This window comes from Hyaena hyaena, unplaced genomic scaffold (assembly GCF_003009895.1).
Source record: "Hyaena hyaena isolate Hyena2069 unplaced genomic scaffold, ASM300989v1 scaffold_409, whole genome shotgun sequence".
NCBI classification, from domain to species: domain Eukaryota; kingdom Metazoa; phylum Chordata; class Mammalia; order Carnivora; family Hyaenidae; genus Hyaena; species Hyaena hyaena.
The window spans coordinates 464,712-477,323 of record NW_024081046.1 but is presented as its reverse complement, the minus strand read 5'-3'; the positions used below and the strand labels follow the sequence as shown (position 1 = coordinate 477,323).

The 12,612-nt window shown below is 63.6% G+C and overlaps 1 protein-coding gene across 8 annotated transcripts in view; it reads right to left on the bottom strand.

Annotated features, from left to right (window-relative positions):
• JAKMIP3 (Janus kinase and microtubule interacting protein 3) overlaps nucleotides 1-12,612 on the bottom strand; it is a 106,609-nt gene that overhangs the window by 59,611 nt on the left and 34,386 nt on the right. For all 8 annotated transcript variants that reach the window (XM_039252396.1, XM_039252402.1, XM_039252395.1 and 5 more), the window contains exon 2: nucleotides 3,181-3,426. In XM_039252396.1, the coding sequence (XP_039108327.1) occupies nucleotides 3,181-3,315 (135 nt within the window). In that variant the 5' untranslated portion in view covers nucleotides 3,316-3,426. The remainder of the gene's footprint in view (nucleotides 1-3,180; nucleotides 3,427-12,612) is intronic.

Below are 12,612 nucleotides of genomic sequence, written 5' to 3'. Positions count from 1 at the left end.
ATGAGCTGGGCGCACGGCCGGCGGGCGGGACCCCGTGAGTGCAGGCAGCAGGGGCTGCTGTGCCCCGACTGGAGCCGGAGACTCGGGGCCGAGGTGGAAACGCGGGGCCTTAGTCGTCTGCGTGTCTCTGCTCTTCGTCCACACCCCTGCTCCCAGCACCCGGCTCTGCTGCAGGAACGCGGAGTCACTTCCATGCGGTCCACGCGGCTCCCGTGAGGCCTTCCCGTTGAACCCCTCTCCCGGCGGAGCTGGCTCCCTCCTTCCAGAAGGTTCTTCACCAGAGATGGCCCCGATTCAGTTTCCTGACAGAGGGAGGGCAGGAGGTGTCCTGCTTCTATTTAAATCATTTTATTCTTTACTGTCAAGCCTCCACTCACACAAGCACCCTTCGCGATACATCCCTGGCCTGAGATCTGGCTACGCTTACTGGCTTCTTTCCACGCTTCCCAGGGACCTTCTCCACCCCGACAGCTGCAATCTGCAAAACGGGATGTTTCTCCTCCAGAATTTTGCGGTGCTGGGAGCTCCTGCTGAGGGGTGGGTGCTGGGCGCATGGGGTGCGAGCGCCGTGGCCTCTGCAAGACTCCTGCCCCCCAGGCAGGCTTGCAGGCGAGGACAGGGTCCCGCGGCCGTCCCTGGACTCCGCTGTGAGTCCAGAATCAGGCCTCCTCCCTGGGGGCTTCCAGAACATCCGGAACATGCTAAAAACCGGACAGAAGACTCCAGTCCCGCGGTCTGGGGCTGGTTACGCAAATCTGTCCCACGGGTGCACCGCGACATTATCTGTGGCACATGTAAAGGTTTCAGGGTTGACGAAGATGAGGCTGATGACAATTGTGATCAATGAATTGTGTTTTCCATCCCCCACTTCACCACGACCGAGGTGCGTGGTTCGTGGCCAACATCTGAGGTGTTTTGCAGTGAGGTTTCTCTCGATGGGCTGAGCGGGCAGACCGTGTGCTTCCTGTAGCCTTAACGCTTGAGGCCGCCGAAGCCTTGGAGGGGGCGGGTGTAGGCACCGGTGGGACCCTGGAAACATGCACACGCCCGGACCCGGCAATTCACCTGCAAGAGCCTATTCTGCACGTGCCCTCACGCGTGGTCTCGGACGTGCACACAGGGCGCTCCGGGCACGCCGCGCTGTCAGCTGGAACTCCGAAACAGCCAGGATGCCATGGGCAGCCCAAACGCCGGGCGCATCGGCACGCAAAGCAGTGCTGGACCCGCTCCAGAGCTGCACGTGGAACCGCCATGAGCCCGTGTGCAGCGAAGAGAGAGGAGCCCAGGGACCCGGCGTGCAGCCTGCTGTCGTCTCTGCGTTAGAAAGAGGCCCTGGAGGTGCAGCAAGGAGCCAGTGACACGAACCCTCCAGAGCGCACTGGGGCCTTCCGTTCCTTCTGAATTTTGTACCAAGAGGCATATCGTCTTTCCAAAACATAAATAGCAACAGGGCCCCCGCCCCAGGGCCCTTGCCGGGCAGCAAGAGGGCAGGCCCCCCCACCCCCACCCCGCGGGCCTGGGGCGCTGACAGTGAAGAGCCTGCCCCTCCTCCTCCCCCGGGCTGTGGGGGATGGGCGGGTTTTGGTGAAACCTCCCGGTAAAACCTCCTGCAGACGAGGCAGGAGCCACAGGCTCAGGGATTTCCGCGTGGTGCTTCTGCGCATCCGACGGGGAGCATTTCACCCAGTGAGACGAGGGCCTTGCCTTCCGCGTCCCATCGGACAAGCCGCGCACGGTGTGTGAGGCTGGGTTCCTGGGCCTCCGATGCCTGCACGCCTGTGGGTGCCGCCCCTGCTGACTTGGCGACCGCCTGACCCCGAGCAAGTGCTGATGTCCGCTGGGTTCCCCTCTGGGCTCTGACTCTCCTGCCCAGAGGAGGCCTAGCCACAGGAGTGGCCACGTGGTCGCTGTGACAGCAGCCGACGGCGTCGGAGCTGCAGGCTCATCCGGGGCCCCTCCAGCTGTCCCTCCCTGGCACGGACGGTGCTAACTGCCCGCTTCCCGCAGCAGGGACCTGAGGCAGAGGGTAAGCGCCCAGCGTGGGCCACACGCTCTTCTTGTAAAGAGCCCGATGGTAAGTGACTTAGGCTTCGTGGCTCAGCCAGTAGGCGGCACGTAAATGGGCAGCGCGGCTGAGTCCTAACAGCACTCCGTTGACAGACACTGAATCTAAGGTCGTGTAATTACCACATGTCGTGGAATAGTGCGGTGCTCATGATTTCACCGGCTTGGGTAACTCAGGTGTAACTCAGGTGTTAGGCAACCAGCCCCAAACACCTGATCCCCTCCCCCCCACCTCCCTGAAGAGCCCCGAGCTGGACACGGCCCCCTCCAGACCTCCCTCCCCCCAAATGCTTTCTTCTCTGCCTCCCCTTTGCAGGAGGCTGGGGGGGGGAGGCGAGGGCAGAGAGGGGCAAGGTGCGCCCGTGGGATGCCCACCACCCAGGCGTGGCCTGGCACTGAGCTGCCCTGTGACCAGCCCCCATGCTCCTCCTGGAAGCCCCCGCCCCGGCCTTCCCTACGGGCCTCCAGGACCCCAGGTGCTGGATGTGCGGTGGGGCCGCTTCGGGCCTGCCCACTGCGGCCTCTGGGCCCCGCCCGCCTGCGGCCCGGCCCCGGACTTCCGGTCGCACCTGGAAACAGCAGGCCCAGCCTGTGTGCTCATCCACTGCCAGGCCTGCTATACTGGTTCAGGGGGAAGGGACATTTCCCAGGATGGAGCCACTGGCTGGGGTCCCCCTGGCGGCCCGGCACTGTCCCCTCACTCACCCAAGCCCGCCCCGCCCCTGCCCTGCTCTTCCCCAGAGCTGTCTGTGCGCCCCAGCTCGTGGGCACTTGGGCAGGGACCCCGCGGTGCCAGGCTCCAGGCACCTCCCAAGGCCCAAAAGGTGTGGAGAAGCCAGAGGGGCGGGGGGGGGTCTGGAGAAGCAGAAGGGCAGAGCAGGGTGGACTGGGGTGGGGTGGGGTGGGGTGACTGGGGTGGGGTGGGGGTGACGGGTGGGGGGGTGGAGGGGGTGGTGGGGTGACGGGGGTGGGGGGTGGGGGGCGGGGTGACTGGGGTGGGGTGGGGGTGACGGGTGGGGGGGTGGAGGGGGTGGTGGGGTGACGGGGGTGGGGGGTGGGGGGCGGGGTGACTGGGGTGGGGTGACTGGGGGGGTGGGATGGGGCGGGGGGGCCCACCTTGCTCTTCTCCTGCTGCAGCTCAATCTGGATGTCGGTGAGCTTGGCCCGAAGCTCCTCGTTGGCAGCCTGCAGAGCAGCGAAGGCCTCCGTCTTGTCCCCCTTGCCTCGGCCGCCCGTGCCCTTCTTGGACATGGTGAGGGTGGCCCACGGGGGCCCAGGGAGGGCCGCGCGTCTAGGCTGGGCTGTCCGCACCTTTCGGGCAGGTAGCACCGCGCTGCGGCTCTGCTACATTTTCTCCATCACCTGCAGGGAGAGCACACCTGCTGAGCAGTCGCCTCCTGCGACCCTGGTGGGGCTGGGGGGGGGGAGGGGGCGAGACTGGCGGCCCATGCGTCCTGAGGAAGCCGTCGTGACCGCACACCCGGTCCCCAGCCCCAGACCACAGGGCCCCTCGGCCCTCCACTCCACAACTCTGACAGAGACCCCACGAGTAAAGCACTTCCCCGCGCCTGGCACGTCCGGAGAGCTGGGCAGAGTTCTTTCTCTGCCCCTTTGGAAGAAGAGGTTGGGGACCCCACTTTAAGGCCCGAACTTCATACCTGGGTGGGTGGCATCGTGGTGGCAATGGTGGGTGTGAACCAGGCGCTTCCCGGACAGAGGCGTGGAGGAGCGGACCTCCGACGCCTCCAGGGGCCCAGGAAGTCCGCCCCGGAGGACGTGCCCCGAGCCAGCTTAGGGAGGAACGTGCACCCTCATCCAGCCCACGGAGCGGGGGCGCCGCCCTGGGCCACCCACCCAGCACAGCCTCTGTGGGCCTGCGGCTGCATTTCCTTCCGCAGGCGCCCCAGCAGCCCAGCAGCCCTGCGCAGACGGCGTGGGCCTGGATCAACAGCGGAAGGCGGCTGGAGTCCGGCTCCGCACTCACCGCCCGAGAAACCCATGCACAGAGCGGGAACGAGTGTCCCTAACCCCAAGGGACTTGCACATTAGACGCCAGGACAGTTGTCCAGATGAGTGACCCGGCCACAGAGGTGCCCTGTACCCCACCCACACCAGCTGACAGGCTGGGACAGTACCTCCCAAACCTGGGATGTTACATCGAAGTTCAGCCTTTACAGTGGGGGCCCGGGCCCGGGGTGGGGTGGTGGCACTTCCCGGAAATGCTCTCCGATGTATCCCTGCAGCCCCTGATCCCTCCCGGCTCGGCTCCTGAGGCCCTGAGACACAGAATGAGGACAAAGCCCCAGGAGGAGGTGCGGGGAGCCCGGGTGGCACAGCTGGGAGAGGGGCTGGCAGAAGGCAGGGGGGCCAGGGGGGCAGGGGGCTCACAGCCAGCCTGGGGTGCGGAGCCCGAGGGCAGCCACCTTCCAGGGCGGGAGAGTGAGGAGCCGGCTAGGGTTTAAAGGTGTTCGGCTGTATCTCAGAAGAGGCGCCAGCAGACACGCGGCCCACTGCCCGAGCCCGGTGGCTGGCTCACGTCCCCTGCCCACAGCCGCCTGTCCGGGCGTGAAGAGCACATTCGATGGAGGGGAGGGGCCCAGGCCAGGCTCTCAACTTGGGGTATGTTTTCGAAGTCACCCCTGGGCACCGTTTGGCAGATTTTCTAGCTCTGTGTGCAAGGGGCTTCCACCGGCTTGCGGTGACCTTTCCTGCGTCCCCCGTCTTCACAGGCACCACGAGGCCCGTGGGCTCCTGCTGGGCAGGCAGCGCCACACCACGTGGCTGCGGCTGGTAGACCAGGCCTGCGTCCCAGCACCAGGCCCCCCAGTGCTGCCACTGCGTGGTCACAGCGTGTCCCCACGGCTGCAGCCCTCCCGCCCGCCCGGCTGCTGCTCGGGCACCGGGTGCCGGGAGGAAAGGAGGGTAAAATGTGGCCAACAGGAGAGCCGTCCCCCGCTCGGCTCTGCCCCTGGAAACAGACGGAGCCGCTTTACGGGTCCTGGCTGCTCTGACCCTCCGCGTGAGCCACTGTCTGCCACGCGCTTCATTTGTGGCTGCGGTCAGCCACGTGGCATGGTGGGTCTCCGTTTGGGCAAGGGAAAGTGTAGGAAGCTAAAAGTCTTGTCCAAACTGAAGGAAAGCCCCCAGGTCCCGCTTTGGTCACCCAAAGCGCTAGCGGGGCCAGGACGAGAGGGAATCACACCCGCTCTGCTGGCCGGTTACGTCCAGGCTGACGACACGTGCCAGCTGCCGACGGGGCCGCTGAAGGCGCAGGTGAGGCACCCGTTAGGCGGCACGAGGCAGGAGAGGAAACCCGGCCCGGGGCTGGGCTCCCAAACCAGAGCAGGGACCGGGGGGAAGCGGGGGCCGGGGGGAGCGGCCCTGGCTCCGGCCACCTCTGGCCAGAGACCATTGCAAGGAGAGCTGGCCGGGCCCTGGCCCTGCTGGGCGGTGGCGAGGCCCCCGGGGGGGCAGTGAGCGTCCATCTGCTCACGGAGACCGAGCCCATGGATCCCGGCAGGACCCCTGGCCTAGGAGCTGCCTTCCCCCCAAACCCAGTCTGCTTGAGAAAATGACAGAAAAGGACGCCTGCTCTTCACACACCCAGTGGCCGCACTCTGCCTGCCGGTGGCATGTCTGGGACGCATCGCCTGGGGTGCCTGCGGGTCCCAAACACCCGCTGAGGCTCTTCAACGCCCTGGCCCGGGGACACCCTTTGGGACCCGCTGGCCTGGGGCTTCGGGTCAAGGGCTTGGTGTCTTCAGCCCACGGCCCTCTGTGAGCAGAGCCCTGTGTCCCCGGACCAGTGTCAGCGTGTCCCCCGGACCCGGGCCTCCTGGCCACCCTCCCCACACCCTCTCCATGCTGTTCTCCACAGCGAGTCCCAGGTCACCATTTCAAGACACAGCCTGGCCCTGAGGGCAGAGAGGGCCAAGGGCCCCCAGAAAAACACAGGCAGACGGCTTTCAGGACATCGGAGAAGTCATTTCACGAGCGCCTGGGTGGCTCACTCAGCCAAGCAACTGACTTTTGATCTCAGCCCAGGTCTTTTTTTTTTTGTTTTTTTTTTTTTAATGTTTATTTGTTATTGGGAGACAGAGAGAGACAGAGCACAAGCAGGGGAGGGGCAGAGAGAGGGGGAGACACAGAAGCCGAAGCAGCTCCAGGCTCCGAGCTGTCAGCACAGAGCCCGACGTGGGGCTCGAACTCACAAATCGCGAGATCACGACCTGAGCCGGAGTCGGACGCTCAGCCACCTGAGCCACCCAGGCGCCCCCTCAGCTCAGGGTTCTGAGTCCAAGCCTCACATCGGGCTCCACGCTGGTGTGAAGCCTACTTGAAAAAATAAAGAAGAGGAGGAGCAGTCATCTGAGGCCCCGGGCGTCTTGGGAAAGCAGGAGGGACGGGCACAGCCGCCCGCAGGCAGGAAGGAACCCAACCACCCGGGGGACAGGACGGCTCACGGGGGTGCCACCCCCAGGCCTGGCTGGGAAGTGAAGACGGACCCGACGCGCCCTCAGGGGCGATCCTGGCGGGGTCTGAACCCCTCTGGGCACCAGGTACTGGGCGGAGCTGCCCCGGGCCGGCCTGGGGACCCCGGCCTGGACTCCGTCACCTCCAGACTTGCCGCCACCAGTGCGCGCTGGAGCCCCTCGGCGCAGGCCCCTCGGTGAATGACCCCCCTTGGGCTGACCCCTCCCCAGGGGTCGCTGTTCGGGGAGACGCTGCTGTGGGAAGGCCCCGTGTTCTCCTCACTTGTTGCAGATAAAACCCTTCCTCTTCCTCTTGTCGGGCCTGGTTGTGTCTTTTGTGTCCCTGACGCCTCCAACAAGGACCCGAGTCTGGGGTGACAGCCCTGGCCTCCTGCGTCACCTGGTCAAGAACCCCCATGTCTCCCGCTGAGCCCCAGGTTCCAGTGAGCCCCCAGTGTCCTAGACTATTTGCCAAGGCTGCATTCCTCCCCACCTGTTCTTTACTCAGTGTTCTCTGTAATGGGTTCATTATTCTTTATGTATTTAAAATGAAACTGTGCAGGCCTTTCCTGGATAGAGAGCCGGCATCACAGGGGGCTAAAGAAGGAGACACCCTCACCCGGTTCCAGACGGACCCACAGCCCCGAGGCGCGCCCCCCACCCCGTGCCCTCTGCCTGGCCGCCCCCAGTGGCCACCGTGCTGTGTGCTCCGTGTGCAACGTGCTCCCACGTGGCTCAACACAGACCGGTCTGCTCTGGCCCGGGCTCCGTGCTCCCGCTCGCCGCCCCCAGTCCCCGGAGCTGGGCTGCTCCTCTGGGCACTGGCTGCCCTGCCCGGCCAGCGTCTATGCGTCGGGGGCCTCGAGCCCTCCCTGACATGTCCCCAGAGGCAGAGTGAATATTCTTCTCTGTCCTGGGGACAAATGTGATAAGCATTTGACTTTATTATTTGCGGAAATGAGTGGGAACAGAATAGATGCCCCGGGTCCTCTGAGGGCACCTGATGGCCCTGCTCGCCCACACCCCGGGGGGGATTCTGGACGGGCTCCTCCTTCTGGCCCCGGCTGCACCCTTCTCTGGGGGCACCTGCTGGGACCCCATGTCCTACTAGTACTGAGGTCAGCTTGAAGCCTGCAGGGGACAAGGTTGGGTGGAAGGAAGCATCCCTGAGACCCCCGCCGCCTATGTGGGGGGACAGGCTCCTGCAGAGGAGGTAGAGGTGGCACCGAGGGTGCCCGGGGTCTCCTGTTCCGAATCATGTGCTTCCGTGCGCCCGGTGGCTTTGCCGTCCACGCCCACACCCGGTAAAGCCTGGGCTATAACGATCATGTCCAGCTCACGGATCCCACATCTTTCCTGTCACCCTGGCAGACAGAAGAGGTGGCTGCAGGGGGAAACGAGGACTTGGGGGGCCTGGGCTTTGCTGGATGCTCTGGCGGAGCCCTCACCCCTGCCTGGGAGAATCACTGGCGTCTGCAAGCAGGGGCTGGGGGTGGAGGGTCAGGTCAGGGCAGGCTGCCCAGGCGGCACCAGCCCCCCACCCACCAGGTCACGGGCAGGCGGGAGTGTCGTCTCCACGGGCCCATGGTCAGCGCTGCTTGAACCATCCCCAGCGGGTCCCTGCTGGCCTCCTGGGTTTCTCCCCGAGGAGCCCAGGCTCCTGCCCTCACTGCAGCGTGTAGGGAGGGGGTCCCTGGGGGCAGTAAAAACAGCCTGCGTGCAAACAGCTCAGGGCAAGGCCCTGTGTAATCCGCAAGTGTCCTGGGTGCAAAGGGGCTTCACTTTGTAAAGCTGATAGTATCTGACCCGGATCCTTTCCAGGTTAAAGACTTTATCTACGGAGAAGAAAGGGTGAATCTGATGTTTCTAATCCTTATGATTTCCACGGAAATCCAGGCGGACAACGGGGAGGGAGGCCGGAGCATCAAAGCCACAGGGACCCTCTGAGTGCAGGGTGCTGCTCCCCGTTGGCAGTCGGACAAATGCCCGTGCCGGGCACTGTGGGGAGGAGAGTGGGCAAAGGCCCCGCCATGCCGTCGGGCACACGTGGGCTATCGGTGGGGGCCTCTCTCCAGGCAGGACCCTCAGAGGGAGCCGGGCAGAGGGCTGGGCCATCACTACGCACCCCTCTCCCAATAAAAGTCACTGCTCTGGAAAACAGATGCTCAGAGAGGGCAGTCGACTGGCCCTAGGCACGGCTGGGAGGAAATGCTGAGGCAAGAACAGGGTCCACACCTGCAGACGGAGGCAGTCATGTGGGGTGGGGCAGGGGAGTGTCTGGAGGGGGCGGGGACAGCCCTCGTGGGAGGGGAGCAGCCGGGGAAGAAGCCGACCCACCCTCAGCATCGACCCTGGGACAGCGGACATCAGGCACGACGACCACGGGGTCTCAGCTCCACTGGAAATGCGTTTTCTAGAAGCCCGAGGCCAAGGTCAAGAGTCCAGCGTGCCCGGTGAGGTCGCGGGGTGGGAGCTTCCTGAGCAGACGGCCTGCAGGTGAGGGCCCCGCCTCCAGGACACTGACGCTGTGTGCACGGGACACCGGTGCCGCCCTGGGGCCCCGCCCTGGCCCAGGCAACCTCGAACCTGCCCCCCGCTTCTCTAGTGTGTCACCACAAATGTGACAGAAACGGAAGCGTGCAGTACGGTGCCTCCCGCTCACTGCGTTTATGGCTGTGCCGTGTTCCCGGCGTGGACCCGCCGCGGAGGGGTGACAGCTCCCCCACCGCAGGGCGTCCGGGCGTCGGCGGGGTGGCCGCTCCTCACATGGCTGCTGTACCCACGCACCGCGTTCCGGGGGGGCCGCCCCATCGTCCCTCCCCGCTGCCGGCGTGTTCCGGGGGGGCCGGGTGTTCCGGGGGGCACCCCATCGTCCCTCCCTGCTGCCCGTGCGTGTGGGACACAGCTGTCCCGCTTCCTTGCCGGCATTTGGTGCCACTATTTTTCATTTCAGCGTTTCGCCAGCACGACCTCACCGTGGGTTTCCTGGGCTTTCCCCCTTGTCAGTGACTGACGTCTGTCTGTGCCCGTCTGCCATCTGTGCGTCTCGTCAGCAAAGCGCTGCCCAAGGGCTACGGGGGCAGGCTTCTCCAGGCCCTTCTGCCCGCGTCGTGGCTGTTTCTGAGCTGCCGGCTTCTTCGGCTCCAGCTCTGGGGCGGCAGAGGCCTGAAGGGGACCCGGGGACCGTGCCACTGTCTTCCTGGGTCCCCGGGTCCCCAGTGGACCTGCCTTCACCTTCTTCTCATGTTTATTCTAGATCCAATAACCGGAGTGTTTCATTGTACTGACGGGAGCTAGAAAAAATGGGTGTACCCTGCCTTCCTGGAGGAAGACTTTCTCCATCAAAGGAAAAATCTTACGGTCGTATTTACCTTCATGTAATAATAATGATTATCATAATAATAACAATACAACTGGTTATAATTTAAGTCACAACAGTGATTTAAAATTTGCCAGCTCACGTCCCAGGATAGAGGACAGATGTCACGGTAAGTGATTGTGGGAGCGACCACCTGCCTGAGGAAAGGGCCTCACCTGCAGCACGTGAGGCAACGGGTACCTCAGGGAAGGACACGTTTCGTGCGGCCCACTTTCTGTTTGGTTTTGAGGTTGCCTGATTCAGTCCAGGAGGAAGGCCTGGACCACGTTAACCCCAACAAGTCCCTTTCGAGGTATGAAAGTGGCAGCGATTAGGACTTTACAAAGGGACCATTGAGCGAGCACGTAAGTGGTTTCCAGGCGGAAGTACAAGTCTTTCCAAAGAAACAGAATTAAAACACTGAACAAACACATGGTTTTGCTTCCGCTGGCGCAGTCAGCCGACTGACTGCCAGTTAACATGGAGACGTGTAAAACCAGAGTCCCAGCTCAGGACAGCACCTCAGGGTCACCGGCCACACCGCCACTTCCTTGGGTCAGGAAACCAGGGTCTGGGGTCCGCGAACCCCGAGAACACGGCGCCGGGTCCTGACGGAGCTCCAGGCCTGCTCTCCCCACGACACAGGGACCCCCTCGCCGGGGAAAGGCCACGCGTGGGATCCTGGGGCCCCAGGGGGCGGACTCGGGCGCGGGCCAGGTTAGGCTGCGCCCAAAGCTCTCGGCTTCTGTCTGAGGAGGCCTGGGGGCCGCCCTCAGCAGGGCCACCTCCTTCCAGACAACTCAGCCGTGGCCCAGGACCCAGCTCAAAAGTATTTAAAGGAATATAAAAAATTCAGCCCCAACAATATAAAATTCACTATCTGGTCTGCAATCAAAGTCACCAGGCTATCAGTTTGTTCCCAGCAAAACCGAGGGAAAGAATTCCCGCAAAGAAGCCGAGAAACAGGACTTACAATGACGGGGGGGAAACCAAGCAACAGAAACATGGATGTGAGGCGGACGGCGGCCTCCGCGGGCAAGGACGTTCGAGCAGCCAGTATGGACCTGACCGTAACCCAGAGCCAGGCTGAGCCCGGGACGCAGGGTGACATCGGCGGCCGAGTCACACGCAGCGCGAGAGAAAGCTCGGTGAGCCTGAAGCACAGCGGCTGAGATAAAAAAGCGACTGCAGGCCACTGCCATCTGTTTCTAAAATATATCAGTGGCTCCTTGTTCGTAGAAGCTTCGCATTGTCCTCCCTAACTTCCCGCCCCACAGGGCAAGGTAGCACCTACCGTCCCCAGCGCAAAGCTCTTCTGCCTTTGATGAATCCCTCTCTTCCGTCTTCACTACAAAATACAGACACATGGAAATCTAAGCACGGCGACCTTCCGCACTGAGGTTATTAAAATGCCTTCTAGATTGAGTTATCGTTGCCATTATTATGGTTGTAAAACCAGTTCAAATAGCACAAATATATCACCCATTGTGATAAACTAGCAAATAGAAAAAGTAAAATTGTATTTGACAGGCATGTCTGAATCATCCGGATGGGGTGGTGGTCAGGGTAAAGCTTCCCTTGCCCGGTTCCCGGTGCCCAGAGGCGTCCGCGTGGGGGTGAAGTCCACGTGGGGAGGAGGGGAGGGGACGGGCCTCGCTCCTGCAGGGGTGGGAGGGACTCTACCAGCTCAACCGTTAGGAAAGCTTCTCCTGCGTTGGCCACACACACCCCCTCACCCCCAAGAGCCTTCTGGGCACGCCCAGGGGCACGTACGGCACTGTTGGAAGACCACTGGCCTCCGCCTCGGCAAAACCCGGGTAACTGGCCTTCAGGATGCGTTTCACACATTGCAGGGTTTGTATAAAAAGGGCCCGGAATGCAGGAAACGAAAACCCACTGTCTGCCCGGGTCCCTGTGGGCACGGCGGCAGGGCCTGGGGTGGAGAACATTCCAGGCAGCCGTGTTCTCACGCTGTCCAGGAAGCCTGTCCTGCGCGGTCCCAGAAAGGGGGCCCCTGCCCCCCTGCCCCCTGCCCCCCCGCCCCTGCCCCCCGGCCACCTACACCTGCCCCCCTGCCCCTGCCCCTGCCCCCCTGCCCCCCAGCCACCTACGCCTGCCCCCCTGCCCCTGCCCCCCTGCCCCCCCGCCCCTGCCCCCCAGCCACCTACGCCTGCCCTCCTGCCCCCCTGCCCTGCCCTCCTGCCCCCCCGCCCCTGCCCCCCTGCCCTGCCCCCCTGCCCCCCTCCCCCGTCGCTCTTGGGGAATTTAACGGCAGCAGGACAAGGTCAGTGCCGGTGACCCCGCCCCAGCCAGGAAACACTGCATGGAACACGCCTCAGAGCTGGGGTTTTGCAAACATGATTTGGGGGAAAGGCTGTGATGGTCGAAACGAGCACTGTGTCCAGCAAGAGAGGACGGATGTGTCTAAGAACAGTCAGTCTGTAGTTTTAATTGTGTGTAGGGGTGGGGGTGGGGTCTGCCTAAAGCCCAGGAACGAGAAGGGCGAGGGGCCGTGCAGCGGGGGACGAGGTGACCCTGACCCCACCCAGGGGCAGCCGCGTCCACACGGGCTCACAGCACAGCCCTGCCCTGGATGACAGGGGTCTTACTCCCCAAACAGCTCTTCTGGGGAAAAGGAAGGTGCTCAGGACAACATCCAGAAACACCCACTTCCCGACCTCTCCCCAGGGGGACAGCTGCTCGCCGGGAGCGGAATGA